General features: G+C 37.9%; 1 protein-coding gene across 2 annotated transcripts in view; it reads left to right on the forward strand.

The window, feature by feature from the left end:
• The window catches only part of FAM135B (family with sequence similarity 135 member B), a 220,671-nt gene that overhangs the window by 134,031 nt on the left and 70,088 nt on the right, over positions 1-16,552 (forward strand). For both annotated transcript variants that reach the window (XM_033011811.2, XM_033011810.2), the window contains exons 4-6: positions 4,795-4,934; positions 11,306-11,376; positions 13,076-13,249. In XM_033011811.2, coding sequence (XP_032867702.2) covers positions 4,795-4,934; positions 11,306-11,376; positions 13,076-13,249 — 385 coding nt within the window. The remainder of the gene's footprint in view (positions 1-4,794; positions 4,935-11,305; positions 11,377-13,075; positions 13,250-16,552) is intronic.

Here is a 16,552-nt window from a genome sequence, read left to right on the forward strand (position 1 = left end):
TGTGTAGGGATATCTAAAATTATTTAAAGTCATTCTTAACAAGGTAGTCAATTTAAAAATAAACGAAGGAGCTAATTCCAAGGCTTTCTTCATGCTTCTAGTAACTGTTGGAAGCAGAGTTAAAAAGTAATGCAAAGTGATGTAATCATGCTTGCTGTGCATAGTCTCTACAGTACTACAACAGAACCTCTTCATTTCTAAATGTTGTTTTTTTCTTCAGAAACTCTCTAAAACATACTGCCTTTCACTCATGGCTTTGAAGGTACTATCTATCATAGGAACATTACCTCATGCAAGAGTTCTGAGTTAGGGGCTGTGTGATTAGGCATTTACATGTTTTAAAGGCCTGGAAAAAAAAATGAACAAGACTCCAGCATTTCTCAAAGGTCGGATTATATCAATGCTCTTGAGCAAATCTGAGTCTCAGACTGGGATGCCTATCATCATTGAGAAGGTTTGTTGGTTAACGTTTATTCCAGTTTTCTTTGGCAGTCATAGACATCAGGAGAAAGCAAAATTCAAAATGTAATTATGGAAATAATCTAGCTGTGGAAATTGGAACATGCTAATCACTTACATGCCAAACAGTTTGCAGAGGCCATAAAAACTGGGCAGTCCCATTGCTTTGCAAACAACAATGGTTGATATCATTTAGGAGGCACTGGGGAAATCATTCATCATCAAGTCTCAGCTTACCAAGACATTGCCATTTCAAATTCTCTCCTTGACAGAAATCAGAGGTTGAGAAGTGTGCATGTCATTGTCAGCTGATTCTGTCAAGGTGAGTTCATTCTTTGTTTGCTCCATGGAAATGTTATTGATGTAGAACAACTACAAAACTTCTCAGATTATTTTTAGAGGTTAAAACAACAAAAAAAAAGAGTGAGTAAAGGATGGTTCAAATAAAGGAGATTTAAAGGGAAGAAGGGAGATAATTTATGCGTGATGAAAACAGAGGAGGGATGCTATGAAACTTCAGAGTTGACAAATGAAGAAAGAGGAATATCTGGAGACGACAGTTGGAATAACTGGCCAGTGGAGTTTGGGAGAAGGAATGCTAGTCTATCTGGTGTGTGTATTAGGATCTTAGAAAAGTTGGGGCAACAGTTCTGAACAGCTGAATATTATCAACATTTTAGATTACTTTTGCCAAGAAATGTCTTCCTCTCCTCACATGAATGAAAGTGCTGTGAGGGTGCTTCCAAGGAAGTAACAAAAATGAGAAGATTTGAAAATCAGGAAAATCCTGTTACAGCTTTGCACCAGCTGCAGGATGCTGCCAGTCTGTCCAGGTAATACTTGCAGTTGATGTACCAGTGGGTCCTTCAAGTAGAAGAGCAAGATATTCTGTCATATCTCACTCTTTCAAAACACAAATAGAGTAGCATATTAGTCACATTAGTCAACTAAAGTTGATTTCATTATCAACTTTATCAGATTAAATTTACTACCAACAGCAAAGCTATGTTTAAGTGAGTCTGACCAGATGTCACATGTTTCTGTAGGGGCTTATGATTTCCTGTGGTGTCCTTCAGGTTGCAGTGCTTTTTCTTGAAGATGTTAAACCAGATTTTCTTATCCTTTTCTTATTTCTTCCCACTTCCTATCCCAATTCTCATTATATGCTCTGAGGTATTATGCAAAACATATTGTATTATATTGTATTTTATTGTATTGTACTCTATTCTAATTTTTCTATTCCATTCTTCACTGGCTTTTATACATCTGCTACAGACACCATCCCTTCATGCTCCAGTGTGTTCCTAATGGCACTGCTCATCAGAAAAATATAGTTTCTATTCTCACCAAATTAGGATGAAGATAAGTAACAAATTTGTTTACAGGTCACCTATTCATCCGTTCCTTCCTGTGGATTCTGACATAAGCATCAGAACCCCAGGAACAAGGGAAGTTTGTAAAAGTTACTGGGATGTTGATGTTTTCATGGAGTAGACGAAGGAAAAGTATGTTTGGTGAAGGTACTGCTTCTTGATAGTGCAAGAAGCTTGAGTACAGTCATACAGCCTGGTCCTGTCTGTGCCTTAAGTTACGGAATACATCAGTGAGTGCTGCTGCCTGAAGGGCAATATATGTGGAGATGTTGTTCCTCTGTGTTTTGAGAGGCAAGATGACTGCCTTGCTGTTAGCATTACTAAGACATCTTCATGCTGCCAAGAACTCCTCTGAGAAAACTGTCACAGCCTGATGTCATACTTTGAGAGAAAGAAGCAGGCTGTGGTCACTGCAATAGACAGGAATGGGTTGTGTTTAGGCAATGATTGGGCACTTATCTGCTGTAGTTGTCTGCCAAATCTCTGCAAAAGTAGATCTCTGCTTAAAACTGAGCAATGTTTGGCCCTGTAGTATCATGTTCACTCACTGATTTGAGACAACCCTAAGCATTGTAGCTTGTCTTTGACTCCAAGATTTCCAACAAGAGACATGACTATGCCACGTTGCAAATCTAGCTCCTAAAGCAATAACACAGTAGGAGTGGTCTGCACAGGAGTGTGTTTGAAAAGAAAATGACATTAAAATTTCCATCCTAGAAGAGTACCAGTATATCAATATCCAAATCAAATAACATAAAGTTCCTTTGTCTGCCAGCTAGGAATAAGAATGCATTATACCTCTAATGTGATTTTTTTGCAGTGTCTCTAATATGATGAGGTTTAAATTAAAATAAATATGACTGCATGTTTTTGAAGAACTAATCAGGCTGAAACATTCTAGCCTAACTGGTGTAGCACAAGGAAATAAATGTGTATTTATCTAGGCTGCCTGGACTTGTGCATAACTAACATCCAGGGCATGTGATGTGAAGACAATAGCAAGGTGAAACACTTAGGCTGTTCCTGGGTGTGCTTGGCAGAAGTCAGTAACAGGAAAATTGTTTGAATGTAGTCTGGATGACTGCACTATGGTCCTGCAAATTAATTAGCTCAAGTCTTATTTGTCTTATTGGTATTTAATCAACTCCTGTCCCTTTCCCACATGAATTTTTTTTTTTTTTTGAGAGGGTATTTCTTCTTTGCACTATTCCAGTTCCAGCAGACAGGCACCACGAACACTAATCATTATGATGACAAAACTCCATTCACTTTTCTACCAGGGCCTTCATTCAGTACTTTTTTTTTTTAAAAAGTCCTTTCTCTTATTTTTTTCCCCCTAACCAAACTTTACATTGGGAAATCTTTAGTCCTCTGTCAGTCTTGACTCACTGATTTCTGCTTGCAAATTATGCATGATTCTTGCACTGAAAAGCAAAACAGTAGCTTTAGCATAACAGAACAGATCTGTCCTGATTTGAAACTCTTGACAAACCAGCAGTCCTTAAGACTTCCTGACCTGGACTTTCACAGCTCATGGACTCAAAACAATTATACAAAGGCCCAAATTCCCAGCAGTACCTTCTGAAAAACTATTATTTGTAAATGTAAAACGCATGTGCCATCTGGCTTCCTGATTATGATGATGGATCTGTCTTTCTTTGAAGGACTGATACTAATACACCTGTTTTAAACACACCTTGTCAAGAGAGTTCCAAAATATAATTTGCTAAAGGACTATATTTCAAAAACTCAGATTCCTACAGCACTGAATGGGACAAAACTGAAAGGGACAACCCTGAAAGGGACAAAAATAGCTCAGAGTAAATTTTTCAAGGAGTTGCTGTTCAGCAGCTATGGAAGTAGAATTAGCAGGGGACTCTGATTAACAGCCAAGACAACTTGAAAGTATCTAACTCTGGTGCCCAGTTGTTCATTAAATAGTCACACAATCTTTTCAGGCTCCTCTGGAAGGAATTCACTGTAGTAAATGTTCTTGTGTCCAATGTGGGTCTGTACAGCTAAACAAGTCATACCATTTTCCTGCTAGTGAAAGAATTACTCAATAAGCAATGGACTTTGAGCAAAAATTTGCCTCTATATAAAACATGCATTTTTTTTTTTTTTGTCAGATGAATGATATTTTAAATTCTGTAGGCTCCACTGTAACCAAAGCAAAATACATACAATGGAGGCACCTGAAAGTTGGGAAGGACAAATCCCACCTGAGTTTAAGTGAAGCTCATTTGTGATGATGTGGTACATCAGCACACAGATGAAGCTATTGACTGAATTCAATATGGAGAAGCTTAGGGTTTTGGTTCTTGAGTTCCCCAGATTAATCCCAGTTGTACAGGTGAAATTGACAATTCTCACATGGGTTGAGAGCCTGAAGGACTACACAGAACTTTTGGCATCTTGACAAAATGGCTACTTTTGTTTTAATTTTTCTGTATTTTAACATAAGAAGCCACTGCACTTCCAGGCTCTGTATTTGAGATCTGCTATTGGCTATTGTTCCCCCTCCCAGGTAGTAACTTCTGAGACCACCAGAGGTGACAAGAAAACTCCCTCTTCTGAAAGATGTCCATTGCAGATAAAAGATCAAATTTCACAGGTGAACACCCACAGTCCTCATGGTGCTGGGTAGCAAACCTCCCTAAAAGACATTTGAGGCTATAGCTTTCATTAGAAAGAAAGTTAATAGGGTAAGTGCTGTCACAGGGAAAGTCATTCTCATTTTGAAATCCAGCCTGCCTACAGTTTAACATTTATTTTCTTTAAATACCATGCTTGGGAACCTGCAACCCACAACAATCTGCTCTGTTACCGTTAATTATTGAGAATGTAATTGTTTAATTACAAATACTAGTACACCTGGCCTAGATAATCCTGAAGCGAAAAAGTAGGAGAAAAAATAATCTCCCTGTAGAAATCACACCAAGAGTCTGTCTGTTTTGTGCAGGTGATTCCAGCCTTTGCTCAGCCTGCGTTCATGAAAACAACGTTTACAGCAGAATATTTCAGATTTTGTACAGAAATGAAGAGATCATTCTTAACGAATCAATGAACTTCAGAGTGCACCTGCTTCTGGATGGTGAAAGGGTGAGTTGTCTTGGGATGCACATAAAACCCATGAGGGCTGGTATTCCTCTTACCTAACTTTAGGTGTCCGTTGCACAGATACCTCCATCTAAGAAGTTGTCATGGGGTCTCTGTGCTGTCACAAGTCTCATCAATATGGCTGGTGGAGGTAAAGGCATGATTTATCTGACCAAATATCATCGTCTGTTTTAGAAGGAGATTGACTGTCTTTCACCTACTATTACCTATACTGACAAGGGTGCCTGGGGTGATTTGTTTATTTGTAAATGTCAACACTATAAACATCTTCATTAAGTCAGATAGATCTTTTTCTCTGTGCCTGTTATGAAGGGTAGTCTACACCTTGGCTTTCCAGTGGAATAAGATGTTGAGATATACTGGTAAATCACTATATAAGAATCTCAAGTATATCAACCATAGTTTGTCATTTGTGCATTCAGCCACTCATTCTACATATCTGTGTAGATCAACCTCACCTGAGAAAACTGGGATTCTTCTGCGTCTTGCTAGGACCACCTACTACTACTACCATCCATTACTGTTGTCTTCTCCTCCTCACTCCTTGTGACTGGATTTTGCTCCAGCAATTACAATACTGTGACCAAGATACCCAGTCCCTTTCTACCACTCAGAGGTCTCCTCATTCTTCTCCTTAGTGCTCCTGACTGCAGGAATGCATGGCAGAGTTGCCGGAGCTTCCCTTCCCTATAGTCTATATACAATCCATTTTCTTTCTTTTGTGTCTCATCTAGAATGGGTTCTTCTCCCCATTTGGCATCCAATCCTTCAGCCAACATGAGCAACCACACAAGGAAAGTACATGATCTCAACCACACATTGTAGGGCACATTTGGCTTCCTCTTACTGATGTGAAACTAATGTTTTCCAGTGATAACTCCTATTCCCAGGAGCTAAAAGAGAGGAGCGATCTTATGAGTAAGGAGAGTACAGTTTTACTGGGCTCTTAAACAGAAAGGGGAGAAGGTGTCATAGTAAAATGGCACTCAGGCCTGGCCCAATGTGTCAACACTGTGTTTTGCCAGCAAAAAGACATACAAAATATATGACATTGGTACTTGCTCCCAGTGATAATGAGAGACACATGGCATCAGCTGTTTTTGCAAAATCAGCATCTCATCAAAAACAGGTCCTATAAATTATGCAGCCAGTGTGAATTAAATGTTGTGTGTTGAATTTGGGGTCCGAGATGCTTACCTGTCCTTCTTTGTGTAGCTCTGTATTTGAGCATGAAGAGATTTAAAATTTCTGTTTTGTCCTATTTCAACCCATGTATATATGGGTTATATATAGATCTAAATTAAAACAGCTGGAAAACCTAATTTAAGCTTATTTCACATGCTTCTTTCCCTCCCACTTTTTTCTTGGTGTTTTGGTTTCTTTTGTTTTTTTTTGTTTTTTTTTTAATTTATTTCCATAGTGTCATCAATTTATTCCTGTCTAGAATTCTTGTTTTGTGCTTACATGAAAAATTACTAAATGCAGGTTTATCAATATGCATTAGGAAAATGTTCCAACATGCTTAATTGAATATTAATTTTATCCTTCCTCAGTGGAACATCTCTGATTAAAAGTCCCTCCCCTCAAATTATAGCAGTTTCCGCTGTGTTGAGCAGGGATGATTTCTGATGATTTTTGCATTAATACTCAAGAAAGTTGTGCACCTCACAAAATTAAAAAAAGTAATAATACCACAAAACTCCTCATGGCTAAAACTCATTCTGACTCTTGATGTGCTGTGTGCGTCACACTTGTCTTTCCATAGGAGGTCCCTTGGGAAAAGGACAGCTGCCCAATTCTGTACTTGCAGAATGGTTTTGCACAGAGAAAACTCCATTATCTCTATATGATAAAGTTACTTTGGGTCTTCATGGGTGTGAATAAGAGGATAAACAGTTCTGTTGGTCCCAGCTGAGCTGCTGAAGACACTCTAAAGAATCAAGCCCAAAAAATAAAGGATTTTTTTGTGTGTTGAGCAGATGATTAGCACTTCACTTCTGCTTAATGCTCCCAGACCTCTTTTTGATGCTTTGATGTCTTGTACTCCACAACTTTACAAATGTGATATAAATATAAGAGGGACCAAAGTATGCTACTCTGGTGGGCACCATTCTCAGAAGGAATTTACTATATCCACAACTATTGTTCATAGATGGTTTTGCATCTCTATCACATAATCTCATATATTGGATGTGATCCTTGCAATGTGGTGTTGGCAAAACACCTAGTGATTTGTAAAATGTTTTAAATATTATCTCTGTTTATAACATCTTAACTTATTTAACACACAACAGATGCGAGTCCTTTTTGTGCCAATTGTGTTCTATGGTGAGTTTTTTTGGTTGAGGGTGAAGGATCTGTTCACTGCTTTTTCTGTAAATGGAAGTTATGATAAATGGACAAGGAAGTTAGACTGGGTAATGGAAATACTGACTTCATATGCTCATGTAGTTTCTTTTGTCAGAGCTGGAATTATCAAACATTATAAAAAGGGAGCAGTATGCTATCTCCTCATGGTGCTAGGGTAGTTTGGCAGTTTTGTTGATGAAATAGGTTGCTGAGATAGGCTCAGTACAATAAAACCCCCAAACAACAAAACCTAACGTGCATGTTCAGATTAGATTATTTGCTACCGTTTGCAGTGGTTTTTCTCTTTCTCTTCCTCTTACATAAGCCTAGATGAGCTTAACTATGGAAATACATGGTTTTTTGTCTGACACTAAATGCAAGAAGCCTCAATTATACACCTAGAAGTGGCACTGAGCATAGGTTTCACCATATAAATGGTACTTTAAAAGCCTCTGGTTTATTAGATGCCTTTTTCTATATTATCCCAGAATGCAGCATTCTTTGAATTCATAGGAAACAATATTGCAGGGCTGAGGCTGTCTTTAGTATTACAAAGAAGTCTATTTTCATAAGTTTTTGCTTTCATTGTTATTAAGGAAGGAGCTCTGCCTCTTCCATCAAGCAATAAAACAGGTAACTTGTCTGTCTCCTTGCTTGCTGGCTCCACTCAGGGACAATTTAGTAGCAGGGAGAGGACAGACTGAGGCAAGCTAGGATATCACAGTATATTAGATTTTGTAATTTCCAGATAAATTTAAGTGAGATGGGATTTACAGATCATTCAGTCTGACATTCTGGCAAAATGGTTAAATATTATAGAAGTACACTTCAAAAACACTGGAAACTTCAGTTATAAGTATTATCACAGCTCTTAAAAGCTTAACCGAAGATGTAAATGTAAACTTGAAAAATTTGAATACAAAACTGAAACAATGTACTTGATTCCAGGATGGTTCAACAGAAATTGGAGTACTTTGTTTTGAATATAATTTTTATTGTATAAAATACTTCTACTTTTCATATACAAATACTTTCTATTGTACAGATTCCAAACAATATTTAATAATATGCATTTCCCTATCAGTGCAGTCCTTTGGCAAGAGAGGCAGAAGTTAAAAAATATCCTGAATTTTGGACAGCACCTTCTAGAAAACTGTGTGTTCACAGATGAATATGGGGTCTTTTTGCACAAGCTATGAGGCCCAAGGTGGGAGCACTAGGGGAAATGTAGGCATACCCCAGCAATGGACAACAGGATACTGAATTGACAGACTTTCCAAAAGACACAAGATGATATTACAATAAAATGCAGAGTAATATTAAGCTGATGCAAACAATGAAGAATTAATCAAATAAGAAATGACAAAATTAATTTAATTCTTGTTTGATTTTAGGAAAACAAACAAACAAAAAAAAGAGTGAAAGGCACACACCATTTCAAAGAAAGCTTTCAAAATTTCTGTTCATAATTGTCTTTATTTTTGACTGGAGACAAGATCAACACGAGAAGCAAAACAGTATTTCCCAGAGGCCAGGATCTTATGCACTTCTGGTTCTAATAAGTGAAAAAAAGTAAAAAACATGGAAGTCCATCAGGTATCAAAGCTGTATAGTAACTTGTGTCATGTAATTACTGTGCATAATTCTGTTGTGTCTCAACCTGTGATTAAGCCTTTTAATATTCTCTCATGAAGAGTTCAGTGATTTTTGAATAACTGTTCAATTTTCACTTGTGTTAATATTTGTACCTCCAATATACAAAGGAAAACATGTAATCTGTAATGAGAACAGTGATTTGATTTTTATGTGGGTTTTTGCACTATTCAGAACAGTCTGATTTCAATACGGTTTTGTGATTAAAAATATCCTATACTTGCACCTTAATACATGACCCCATGCAGTGATGAATATCTATATCAGACACCTGCTCATTGCCTCAGGGTGTTTTGAGCTAGTGTCACTAGCTATTGAACTTGTTTTAAACCCAGACTCAGATTTCAATGGCAGTTGCAGGTGCTCAGGAATATTAGGCACAGACCCAAAATTTCATTCCCTCTGTTGGAGGATGAGATTTTCTTTGTCTGAAGAACTATACTTGAGTTGAATTCCTAATTTAAATTCAGACTGTAACTTCAATAATGATTATTTCCTTTGCAACTGCCGGCAACTGTGATTTTTAGTGACAACAACTCATTAGAAGGAAAAGTCTTTTTTTTCTGAAACACATACTTCGAGGTGTTTTGAGACAAACACAAAAGAGAAAGCACACTTTCAGTAAACAAAAGCTAGAATTTTCTCCTCACATTGCTGTGTCTGTGGTCATGCTAGAAGAAATACCCTACTATTTCAGAAGGGTTACATTATCTTTGATAATTTTGTCAAAGTACAATGAATCCTTGATTCTCAATTTTATTGCTACAACAGAAAAAGGTACACTGTAGATGGAGTTCCACCTTTGGAAAACCTAGTTAAATCTGGTCTATGTTATATATTTTATGAATCCTACCTGTCAGATCAGGCTAGATACCTCTGACATTGCCTTCAGTGCATTTTTGGTATAGCCTGTTGTTAAGAAGGTGCTAATCAACTCAAAGTAGAATTAATCTTGCCTAATTTAAGACATCCAAATTCAAGTGTATCTAGACTAAGGATCTATATATTGTCAATGTGAAGAAATAGGCACAAAAAGAAATCAATTGTCTTTTTCCGATGTGTACCTCAAGATGGGTCAGCTCACTGTATGCATCTGCTTGCTGATTTCCACTGAAAAAAAAGAGAACCTAGATGTCTCACTTCACCTTTTTGTGGCAAAAAATTAGGTGAAAAGACATTGCATTTATAATACCCTGTCCCCAGTGAATAGCTCCACTTTCCACTTGTGTTCTTGTGCATCTCCTGTTGTAATCTGGTATACAATAGAGGATGCTTACACTCACAGAAAAATATTAGCTTGGTAATAAAATGAGTAGTTTTTGCTCATTTTTCCATTTAGGTTGATAGAAATAAAAACTTTTTTTATTCTAAAACCTATGTTGATAGGAAGGAAAAGACATTTCAAAGGAATGAAATAGTAAGTGCTGAGCAGCTTAGTCTTTCTTCCATTCTAATTTATTTATTACCATTGATTATAATTGCTTTAGTTGTGCCAAGCTGGTATGTGTTACCCAATATAGTCCTTTCCAGGTGAAGGTAATGAACTGATAGCTCCTGTCATGTACTGTTTCAGAAAAAACAAAGTATTTTGGTGAGCTAAATACTACCATGTATAAACATGTTCAGTACCCTGCAACAAAGTGAACAGTTAAATTTCCATTGATTGAAGCTTTAAAAACAAAAGCCTCTGAATTTTGCAAAAGAAAATGGTCTAGATGTGAATCAATTACAAAGTTCCTTCATGAATCTGTCAAGGGCCAGAGAGAGTGACTAGGAGACAGGAAAGCTTCAGTTTACCAAGAAATAAACTAAAAGGCTAAAGATGAGAGACCAGAAGTTGACAATTATTTGAGGTATTTCTGATTGTTTTAAGCTGTAAACTTTGAACCTTGTGTTAGTTACAGGTAGGTAATGCGGTGTATTCATGGCTGTTTCTCAACCAAGAAAACCTAGTCGTTGTTCTTATTCAGTTGACAAGATAACCCAAATGAATATTCTCCCAATGAGGGAATGTAGTTTTAGAAATACTTCACTGACTCTCAGTGTGCAAAGAACAAACATCGAACAAACACAGTGCTCTACACACTCTGGTTACTCTTGCCTGAAGTGATTTTTCTGACATGACAGGACACCTGGGAGCAGGTAACACCTCAGACTGCTCTAGTTCCCTCTGAATCCTTCAGCAGTTACTTCAACTTGCTGTTACATTTGCTCCTGTCTGCCACTGCGGTGGGGTGCTGCTGTGGTTGCATATTTTTGCCTTTGCTCTTATCAGACAAACCCACCTACTTTTGCCTTCAGTGTTGTAGGTGTCAACATATAAAGGTAACCATGTCTTTCTCTTTTTGTAGGTGGAAGATGCATTGAGTGAGGCAGATTTTCAGCTGAAACTGGACCTGCACTTTACTGATAGTGAACAACAGTAAGTGCTGGTTTAAAGTTCAATTGGTAATGCAGGGGTTTGTGCGACTGGGAAATTACTTTGGTGAAGTGAGAGTCCCTTGCAAAAGGGGATAGCTTTCATTTGTCTCAGTGTTGGAGTCTTCCTGTTTCTCCTCTGTATTTGAAGAGTGTTTCTCATACTCCTTTTCAAAAGAACATTTTTTCTCCTTTACATGTGAAGTTTTCAAAGGTGTTAAGTGTTGCTCTATCTCTGCTGCTGTTAAAGTCAAAGGGAATATCATCACTGGCCTCCACGTAAACAAGGCTGGTGGTTCAGGTATTCATTTATCTCAGGAGACAACAGAGTATTTTCTGGCTGAAGATGAGTGTATGAATGTTTTAAGCACTTCTCTTGTGTTAAGAACCAAAGTTGTCTATATGTTAGGAGGAAACAGTCTTCCCATTTAATTTGATTTCTTCCAACTGTATTTGATTCCATAATCTTGGGTGAAGTGGGACCAGCACCCATTCCTGCGGCATAGCAGAAAGTGTGATCCCAGACATTATTCAGCCTTACTGAATCACAGAAAAGGCTTCCAATGATTTCAGTAGCATTTATAGGGTGGGGATGTGTGTGAAAAAAAATAATCTGAGCTGTGTTTCATCCTAAGACTCTCTGTATGATTTTATTCACATCCATAGGGAACCTAAACAAATGCAAGAACATGTTTCTTTTATCATTAAGATACAAGTGAAAATTTCTCTTATCATCTGAATATTAATCCGATTTGCTATAAAAAAAAAAAAAAAGGCAGTGATTTTTATAAAAGGATTTTCTGCAAATCTGATTGAAACATTTCTTGGAACTAACCATGCACCTGAACCATCTCATCATAGATTTTCTTGGCTCTGGGAAATAATTGGCTTTAGAAGGGTCTTTAATGCTGTAAAAAAAAAAATGTTTCTCTAGAAGTGAGTTTCACTTGCATTGGGAGGATGTGGTTAGGCATGCTCTAGGTTTATGTCTCAGCCTCCTGCCCTATAGGTGGCTCAGATGTCATGTGGCTGACTACACACTAGGAAAGTTATTCTGGAAGAGTTATAATCAAACTTTAAAGTCTTGGGTTTTATTTACTGAAAAAAGGAGAAGCCAGTCCAACTTGTATTGTTTCTCGCCACTTGCTTCACCTACTCTTTTCTTTGGCCTGTTGCAGAAAGCTTTTTCAGATCAGCTATTTGGAAAGGTAATCTGAATATTTTCAGTGCTCTCTGACACAGGACTGCTTCTAGCTCTCACAGATTGCCTGAGTTGATTGTTCTTACACTGAAAATCACAAGTAGTGAGCTGTCCTGGCTATGTAAATAAGCTGAGAAGCCTGCCTAATGCATTTTCTTTTGCTACTCAGTTCTTGATGTCCCAAGAACTAGTAAATAGGTGGACATCAAGGACAGTGACCATGGGAAACCAGAACTGCATCATATCTATTTTTCTTTTATACAGTATATTTTTATATATCTACATCTGTTATATTTATATTTATTATTTATTATTTATATTTATTATTTATATTTATGTTGGACACAAATACAACAGAAGATAATAATTTATGTAAATCCTTATGAAGCTGGGAACTGATAAAATTCACCTCAAGCTGACTCCCAGTCTGCTGCCTGCAGCATGTTATAGGCTGTGACAACTCAATCTTTCTCTAACCCTTGTAAACCTCTTTCTTTTCCAGACTGAGAGATGTTCCAGCAATCCCCATGATCAGCAGCCGTACACTGTGTCTTCACTTCCACCCCCGGAGAGGTCTGCACCACCATGTTCCTGTCATGTTTGACTATTTCCACCTGTCAGTGATATCTGTCACAGTGCACGCGTCACTGGTAGCATTACACCAGCCGCTGATCAGGTAAAGGACACAGAAATGTCTGTTGAAAGGCAGAGGAGATTCCTCTTCTGAGTTCATTTTCTTTTTATATAGGAGAACCAGAGAGGATAATTTAATTTAAAGATTTTTGGTCCTGGGCTAGGATTCTGGAGATTTGGGATTTAGAGATAGCTTCTGACACTGGCTTTTTCCCTTGATAAAACACTAGGGATATGAGCAAAAACTAGCAAAGCCTTTGGAAAGAGGTTCATAAATTTTGATTAGTCTTGATCTCTCTATTCCCCATCTGTAACATGAAGAAAGTGAAAATTCTCTTCTCCTTGCATGCTTTTCCTCTTTAGTCTAAAAGCAACTAAGAGCATTTATATTTTTTTCCCCTGTTGTTTTATAAAACGTTTAGGACAACTGAACTCTAATCTCATCTATGGCCTCTGTGCATTAGCATAATTCATAACATGGCTAGAAGGAGGTATGTATGAGTCAGGACTGGATAAGGCTCCACTGAATTTTTCCTTTGCAAAATCATCTGATTTAACTGTGCAGCAGTGTAATACTAACTGCCATAGGGTCTAGGTGTGATTTATGTTATCTGATTTGTAATGACAAGAAAATAATTCAGAACTCCTTCAAATAAAACAGGGCTGGAGGTCAATATCCTCTAATATTTAGAGCAGGCGAGGGGAAGCAAAGGTCTTTCTGGCAATTTACTTTGTGTCCAATCTTGTCATCACATGAGATAAAGAGTGCTGAGAGGGACGGAACTCCTTTGGTCCTGAAGTGAAATGCAGTGTTGTCGTGGTTTAACCCGGCAGGGAGCTAAACACCACAGTGGGTTATCAACATTATTCTCATCCTAAATCCAAAACACAGCACTATACTGGCAACTGAGAAGAAAATTAATGCTATCCCAGCTGAAACCAGGACAAGTGTTGAACATTGTTCAGTTTCCCTTACTCCAATAAGGCATTGCTGTTTATCAAATGACCAGGACACTTAAGTTTGTCAAATACTGTGCAAAGAGCACTGTGTCAGAAAGAAAAGATGAACCTGTAGACTCTTCTTTTTCTAAGGTTTTGTTGATTTAATACACCTTTGCTTCAGTCCTCCGTTTGTATAAAGGCATTGCTTGTACACAGTGTCATAAAATGAAGATTGTAAGAGGCTGAGTTGTGACAGTGATGCGAGTCATATTGGTAGATGAGACTGACATATCTGTCTTTTCTTCTGCTACTGAGATACAGGTAACTGCTGTATCTCTCTTCTGCTATGTGTTGACTTGTTAAATAGAGAATTAGATTGTAAGAGACTACTTCTAACCAGATAATTTAGCTCAGATAGTTTGCCCATTGTTCTACTATATTAAAGGATGAAAGAACAATAGTTATCAGGCTTAATGACTGTTTTCAGCACTTTGTTATCCTCTAATGAATGGGTCTGAAGACACTTGTTACTGTTACTAGGCATAAATCACACAATGAGCAACTATTCCCCAGTCAGATTATTATAGTTTTTAAAATACGATTTTGTGGACATTTGTGAAATATACAATATTTTTACTAATGCAATGAAATGAAGATTTTTGACAACATGAGTCTCATTTGCTTAAGCCAGTAAAATAATTTTAAAGTGTGATACTGAGGATTTCTCTTCTTGATAAATATTCAAAACTGAGTTTTTATATCATGCATTCTCCAAATATAGATCATGCTGTAGACACTAATGTAAAAGAAATGCCAGTTCCTAGCATTCTGAATCAAAATCAGCCAACTAAAACTTGTTTTTCTCACAGATCAGAGCTTTCTTGCTTATCACTTATTATTGGAGTTAACCATGAACATAGAAAAAGGTTTAATTGTAAAATCACACCTTTATTTTTGTAATACAATACAACCTGAATGAATAGAAAGTCGTCTTTGTCACATTGTAGAAAAAATAAACATCATAGTTACTTAGTTTGCTACCTGGAACATCAAAGTACACACTGTACATGTATATACATATTATTTCTACACGTATATATACACTTAAATGAAAAACAACAACAGTTCTAGACCTATCCTGAAGATAAAGATCATACATTATCTAACACTGAAATTCACTGTTGTCCTGAGATTGTCCTGGAAAACAACTCTGCCTGAAGCACAGCTGTCTGCTCACAAATGTCCTGTGGGCTCTGCTTTTCATATTTTGTAAGTTCTGTTGGCAGATTAGATATTCTTGCCCCAAATTCCTCCCTGTTGTCTGTATTTAAACAGTAAAAACAGTAGGGAGACAAGCAAGACCGAGTCAGGCCTTTCCCTCCAGGGTAAGGTACACTCACAAATAGCTCCTGTTGGGCAAACCTTGCCAGGGTGCCTCCATTACCTCCTGTTTTTTTGACAAGTGAACATTTTGATATTGATGTTTATCCTGGCTAATAATTCTTACATAATAAATATGGCATTAGCTTTGATACTTTGAAGTCCTTACCTCTTATCAAACTGAGAATGATTGAAGTTTATGTTTCTGGGATCCTTTGCATGATTCTGGGTGGAAATTTTGTGATTCAGCTTTTCTAAATAACATAGTCCACAGCTTTTTAATGGGATCCTAATTCATGGCAGCTGCAAATGGCTTTATTCATTTTCTGAGGAGGTGAGAGGCTGGGTAGGAAGGCGATGAGTCAGACTTTCAGTCCTTACCTCCAGATCTGTTATCTCTATAGAAAAAATATTTGGTTTAGATGTAGGATGACTAGGAGCATGGTGAGATGGTTTGGGCATTGGATCACCTCCTCTGTTGGCTCCTTAGGCAGCTGCATCCCTCTGAAATGCTGTTGCAGAAGGGACTCTGAGCAGCAGGGGAGGGGCTGAGTGGCTTTGACTTGTGACCTACAGAGCACCGAGCCAGATCTTGGTTAAAAATTCTCACATTGACCTTTAGAGTTCTTTGACTTCTCTAAGAAGCACCCCAGAAGAGGCTGGGGAATATGGACCTTTCAGGACCAAGTCCAAAACTTTTGTTTTCCAGGCAGGAGTGCAATAATAGGGGAGAACAGGGATGTAGGGTGTAGTGGTTGCAATAGCTATTGTCTCAGCTGAAAACACTGCTTCCCTCACCTGCATCTTGTCCTACCCCCAAACCCTTCCACCAGGCACATCACATCGTCACACCACTGCTTGCAGACCACAGGGCTAGAGCTGTGCTGCTGCAGACCCCAAGCCCCTTGTTCTCCCTCAGCACCAGCTGCTGCACAGGGCGGTGGTCTCTGCACTGGGTGCTTTTGGCAGTTGCAGATCACAGAGAAGTATTTTCAGATTTGAGGGATGTGGGAGGAATAGAGGA

Source organism: Tyto alba, unplaced genomic scaffold, assembly GCF_018691265.1.
Source record: "Tyto alba isolate M040663 unplaced genomic scaffold, T.alba_DEE_v4.0 Super-Scaffold_9, whole genome shotgun sequence".
In the NCBI taxonomy this organism is placed as follows: Eukaryota; Metazoa; Chordata; class Aves; order Strigiformes; family Tytonidae; genus Tyto; species Tyto alba.